The sequence below is a fragment of the Setaria italica genome, chromosome IX (assembly GCF_000263155.2).
Source record: "Setaria italica strain Yugu1 chromosome IX, Setaria_italica_v2.0, whole genome shotgun sequence".
Lineage (NCBI taxonomy): Eukaryota > Viridiplantae > Streptophyta > Magnoliopsida > Poales > Poaceae > Setaria > Setaria italica.
Genome location: NC_028458.1, coordinates 56,102,529 through 56,108,493, shown reverse-complemented (window position 1 = coordinate 56,108,493; position 5,965 = coordinate 56,102,529). Strand labels below are relative to the sequence as shown.

Sequence of the window (5,965 nt, the reverse complement as noted above, 5' to 3'; positions counted from 1 at the left end):
GTTGTTGGAAGCGTTGGCAAACTAGCCCATGAAAGCAGAGTGAGCCGGACCAGGGCAGGCCCACTATCTTGTTAGCCCGTTCGGCCTATATCCCTTTTGTCACGGATGCCCTTTTTATTGTTCGTTTTGGAACGGCAAAGGCGAAAATCACTTGTGTTACGGCTGCTACAACTGATATACTTCCTCTCCTCGTTTAACCTTCAAAACTTGTGCCACAAAGAATATTCATATAACTTTCGGACAATCCAATAGAGACCCTTATAATACCTTCTGACCCAATGAACGAATTGATCATTTACTCCCAATATCGATGCTCGAGCCAGACTCACTAGATAAGGAAGGCTAATAGGTTCGACAACTGCTGCAAGCGTGCATGCATAATTAATTCTACTTGGTATTCCATCCGATTAAAAAGAATTATTAAGGGTACTTTGAACTTTTAGTATTGCTACTATCTTATTTAAAATTTTCTAAACGAACAGTCTTTGTGGGACGAAGGGAGTATTCGACGTCAGGATCAGAGACTCACCTTCGTTCAGAAAAAGGATCACGGATTACTGGATTTGGTATACACAGCACAGCGATGATCCATGTGACAGACGTCTGCCACACATTCAGACAACCTGTTTTCCGCGTTGCATAAGTTCAGGTGAGAATCGGTGCAACTTTGTACATCAAGAAAACCGAACTGAACATCTGATCCCTTCACTTCACCGTCATGGGAGCTTCGGTGCCGTTCTGCTGCACGGCGTAGACGTCCCGCGCCTTCCTCGCCTGCTTCTCGCAGTCCAGCTCGAGCTCCTGGTCTTTGCTCGCGCCATGCACTTGGTCTTTCTCCTTGCCCCACAGCAACATGTACAGGCCCAGAATTACAACCACACCTCCGATTATGCTGCATATCAGCAAAAAACATTAGAAATTCAGTCATAGAAAATTAAACCACAAGAACATTAAAAACTTCAGGAGTAATTTTCTAACACCATGCGTTTCCTGTATACCTTCCGACGTATAGGTTCTCGCCGAAGATGAAGTAGGCCAGGATGGCCACCATGATCGTCGACAGGGGGTTGAACATGGTGACGAAGACGGGGCCTTTCTTCTCGGTGCACCACAGCTGGACGAAGACCGTGAAGCCGTTGCAGGCGAGTCCCTGATGAAGAACACACATGTAAACAGCGATCAACATCATCAGCGAAATGGGAGCCAATTTTAATTTCGCGTTTTGAAGTTACCGAGTACACGATGCACCAGAACTTGAGGCCGAAGCCGATGAGCCAGTCTTCCGGCTTGTGCTGCATGAACACCGTGAAGACAGTCGACTGTACCCCCCCAACCGTGCACATCCATGCCGTCAGCGAGAGCTGGGCCGGGTACCTCTTCAGAGATGATGCCTGCCATGCCATGATCCGATCAAATTAGAGTTTGAGACGCATAAACACACTCATGCTAGTGGTGGTTGTTTTAATTTGTGTGTGATGGATCGGAGGGTAAGCACCTGCATGATGTACCAGATGGACCAGCATATGCAGCTGGCCACGGCAAGGACTGAACCTTTCACCCAACTGTCATGCGCGACGGCGCCGCCTCCACCGCCGTGGATGTGAACAGGCGAATTCCAGAGGCACTTGATCGCCGCTCCCTTGTACAGGGTCATGGTGGTCACCCCGGCGAAAGACACCACGGTCCCTGCGATCTTGGCGAGCCCTCGGAGGCTCTTGGCGTCCACGATCTCCATCCTGAACTCGACATGGACGACGTCAGTGGAACCGTCAGACTGAAAGAAGCTTGCATCTTCAGATGTTAAAAGGCTGCCAAGGACGAGGGCGTGTAAACTAAACCTGAGGATGATGGCGATGACGAAGGTCATGGAGGCGATGGTGTTCACCATGGAAGTGACGAACGTTGGGGACGTGTACTTCAGGCTTGCGAAGTACATGTTCAGAGTCAAGCTCACCCTGCATTGACGAAGGGCGTGACGTGTTAAAATTTCTTCTCTCTCACTTCGGCATTTTCGTGAAAGTTTCTTTTTTGTTTCAGTTTCTTTTATCTCTTCGGGAAAGGTGCAAAAAAAAGACAGTTTCAGCTATCTGATCTTGTTCTTACCCGAGAAGCGACAGCACGAATATCTCCATGAACAGCATGAATGTCATTTTGGGCCTCAACCCCCTGCAGGAAAGGGCAGCAAAGGCACACCAGCATGAGCAAAAAGGTTCAGAGAACTCAGAACATGAATTGTTCACCCTCCTCCCTCAATACATCCTATCTGAAGAGAGATCGATGAGCTTACCTCTCATGGTAGTAGGCGAATGGCCAGATGAGGACGGCGACGAGCAGGTGCCGGTAGGTGACATAGACGTAGGGGTTGAGCCCCCGGTTGAAGGCGGCCTCGGTGATGAAGTACATGAGCGTGTAGCACAGCTGCGCCAGGACCATCTGGACGTGCGGCGCGTACCGCCGCCACACCCCTCCCTTCTCAGCGACCTCGAGAGCCATTTCTGCGGGATCACTCCTATCTCCACTGCCCCTCAACCCAAGCGTGACCAGTTTCTCAGGAGAAAAGATGAATCGGTTGTGGTAAGAGCAGCCTGGTTTATATAGGCATCCGGCTTGTGGGCTCTGGTGTCTGGTAGTCTGGTGCCGTGGCGTGGGGTGGAGAAGTACTTGATCCCACCCGCCTAGTCACCCACGCACTACTACCTGAATTCCTGATGCATGGTGCTGTCAACGTGAACGTGATCGCCTGGTAGCTACCTGAAACAGCAAGAGCCAACGGCAAGAGGAGCACAAGGGATTTCACGATGGGTGCTCCGCTTCCTGAAGAAGAAAATGAAAACTTATCGCGGGTGTCGGCGTCGGCTCGGATGAGCCGAGCAGATGCTGATACCGGGAAGACCAGATGGAAGAATGGTGGGGGCTAGCAAGGGGTGATTCGGCATCGTACGAAAGCTGAATTGGAGCGCTCCTGCTAGACTTGCACTAGCAACGGTGCAGATGCTTTCGGTTTTGGTCAGTATTTGTAGTGCGGGGAAGATTAGCAATTACTAGCAAATATGCGAGCCTGGTCCCCAGATTAGGCCAAGATTTTTAATTCACTGCATGATGACAGTGTACAGTCTGCTGCAACTGTGCTGTACGTGTCTGATTATTTCCAGTTCTGAATCGAGAACGGTGTCTGATTTCCAGTTCTGAATCGAGAACAGAAGAGGCAGCAGCTCGATTCAGAGCCAAGAAATGCAGGTTCAGCTGGACATTTTGTTGGATTGTCTGAAATTGCAACTGGATCACTCCTTGAGGCCTGAGACTAGCGCTCGACTGAGTGAGGTCCCGTTTGGTTCTTTTACTTATTTTTAGCACATGTCACATTGGAATGTTTAGATACTAATTAGGAGTATTAAACGTAGACTATTTACAAAACTCATTACACAAATGGAGGCTAAACGGCGAGACGAATCTATTAAACCTAATTAATCCATCATTAGCAAATGTTTACTGTAGCAACACATTGTCAAATCATGAACTAATTAGGCTTGATAGATTCGTCTCGTCGTTTAGCCTCCACTTATGTAATGGGTTTTGTAAATAGTCTACGTTTAATACTCCTAATTAGTAAACATTCGATGTGACGGGTGCTAAAAATAAGCAAAGGAACCAAACGAGCCATGATTCTGCGACCAAATTGGTGCTCTCCTCTTGTCTCTTTCCAGTTATATGCTGCTACGTGAGCTGCAGCGGCTGAAAGCAATCGCATAGTGGAAGTGGATACAAGCATCCTGCGGCTGCATACTGATATTAAAAAGTTTGACATTTCTTTTAAAAAAGACAAATGTTTTAAAGCAAATCGGCAAAGCCAGAACACTAGCTAGCTACCACGGGGTAAAGCAAATGCTTTAAGCTCGATTGCTCACCAAGTGCTTCAAGGATGGACGTACCATTTGCCTAAAGCGCTAAGCTAGCTCTCCTTGTTTTATAAGCCTGGAACACCTAAAGATTCAATGGAGAATCCACTCATAAACAAATTGCTCCCGATCAAGAACTTGTGGTCAGTAATCGCTCTTACCTCTCCGTAAATCCCTGTCAGCGTGCGCGATCCACAACATGATTGACCTCTACTCCGTAAAAAAAAAGGAACAGTGCATGCATTACGGGCCGTTCAGAAGACGGATACGTGCGCACCTAACCGGATTTCTTGTTCGTGCAATACAAGAATTTCGTTTGGACGCCGGATTTGACTTTATTTCGTGCAAAAGCTAGTCAGATATACCAGGCATAAGTGGCAAACATCTATCTCTAGTGGGATGTGCGAGAATGTGGCGTCCAGGTAGGCATCCTGTCTCCTCTTCTTTCTCCTCAGGGGACCGCCGTAGTGCCGGTCTGCATTACGAGGAATCGATCCTCAATTCCTGAGGCAGCCAATAACTGAATAATGTGTCGTCCCCTTTGGATTCGTTCCGATCGTCAGAGAATTTTCGGCACGGCGTTCGCGGCCAGCAAAGATGGTGTGTTGGACTATTGTGTTGGGTAACACCTGCGCGTGCGCACGACTAGCGCGTGACTGTTCCGTTCGCTCCGCGTACGGAAAATTGCGGGCACATCTCGCGTGCGCCTCTGCCCGCAGACCCGGCGTTTCTTCCGCGACGTCTTTCTAGAGGAACTACGGCAAGTACTAGGCCGACTTCAACTTTTTTACTGAAAAAAAAATATATACTTAGCGTTTGCATACAAGATGTCAAGATCCCTGACCTATCGCTGCAATTTGCTTTTCGAATGGAACAACGTGAGGGAAACAAAAACGATGTCATAGTACGAACCTACCAGCACCCAGTGGCGCACTGAGGGAGATCCGTATTTGCCATGGTCGCGGCCAAAAGAATACTCTGAATTTGGAAATACTTCTCTGCACGCGCAAGTTGCTAAGAATGCAGCGTTTGTTCTGCTTCTGACGCGAGCCGGGATCATCATCTTGAACAATGAAATGCAGAGGTCCGTTGTCGACGTGCCCAACTCTGTCTCTGTTCCTTTACTTGAAGCATACATCTCGCACATTGGAAGAATGCCCTTGTTTACCCCTAAAACGATGCGTCGTGTGCTGACGAAAGGACGCTGTTGAACTTGCGATGCCTGTTTATTCCTTCAGTTTCCATGTGGTGTCGAGCGATATCATCATCGGCTGTTTGAAGTCTCGTCATTTTTACTCATTCAGTCACAGCAGATTCAGTTGAAGTTCCTCAGATCCCTCTTGCCTTGACATGACATGAGAAGGGAAGTGATCAGAATCCCTGCACCAACGTGAGCAACGGAGCTTTGCCTCAAATGATTCAGCGCTGAGCAGATGAACTGCGATACAGAACACCTTGACTCGAATCAACGGCGCCAATGGAAGCCTGGAAGGCCGAGCAGGGACGCCGTGGGCAGACCGTGGTCGTCGGCGTCGCCGTCCTCCGGGATGCGGGATGCGGGATGCGGGATGCGGCGAGATTGAGAAGGTGATGACTCGTGGGTCGTCTCCATGTTCGGCTCCGGCGATGGGGTGCGGCGGACTTGCGGCCGCCCCTCCCGAGTCCCTTCCTGCACTCCTGTGCTGCTTCGCAGCCGCCCGGTGTCCCTCCTCGATCCCCTCGTCGCAGAACGGATTCTCCATCGGAGAGGGGGGCGGCAGCCGGCAGCTCCTGCAGGCCTACCGTCGGCGTCGGCCGCCCGCGAGGCTGCGATCAGAAGGAGGAGGCGCGTCAGGGTGGATCCCGGTCAAAACGTTTTTCAAAAAAAGATCGTGACTATTAGGCCTCGTTTGCTTCCACTTACTTATTTTTATAGCACCCGTCACATCGAATGTTTAGATACTAATTAGGAGTATTAAACGTAGACTATTTACAAAACCCATTAAATATGTGGAGGGTGTGTGTCGATGTGTTTGTTTGTGTGTGTGAGTGTGTGTGTGTGTGTGTGTGTGTGTGTGTGTGTGTGTGTT

At 49.3% G+C, this 5,965-nt stretch overlaps 1 protein-coding gene across 1 annotated transcript; it reads right to left on the bottom strand.

Moving 5' to 3' along the window:
* Window positions 1-427: 427 nt before the first annotated feature.
* Window positions 428-2,797, bottom strand: LOC101755953 (WAT1-related protein At2g39510). The gene is made up of 8 exons (XM_004985633.4): window positions 2,288-2,797; window positions 2,104-2,166; window positions 1,839-1,955; window positions 1,496-1,736; window positions 1,233-1,391; window positions 999-1,150; window positions 715-892; window positions 428-623 (listed from the first exon to the last, which is right to left on the bottom strand). The coding sequence occupies exons 1-8, from the start codon at window positions 2,491-2,493 to the stop codon at window positions 615-617; spliced, it is 1,125 nt and encodes a 374-aa protein (XP_004985690.1). The 5' UTR covers window positions 2,494-2,797; the 3' UTR covers window positions 428-614.
* Between the last annotated feature and the right edge of the window lie 3,168 nt (window positions 2,798-5,965).

Coding starts and splice junctions, on each gene's coding strand:
- LOC101755953 (XM_004985633.4), bottom strand. CDS start 2,493: ATGGCTCTCGAGGTCGCTGAGAAGGGAGGGGTGTGGCGGCGGTACGCG. Junction 1,956..2,103: donor TTCGTGCTGTCGCTTCTCGG/GTAAGAACAAGA, acceptor TCGTCAATGCAG/GGTGAGCTTGACTCTGAACA. Junction 1,151..1,232: donor TCTGGTGCATCGTGTACTCG/GTAACTTCAAAA, acceptor GTTCTTCATCAG/GGACTCGCCTGCAACGGCTT.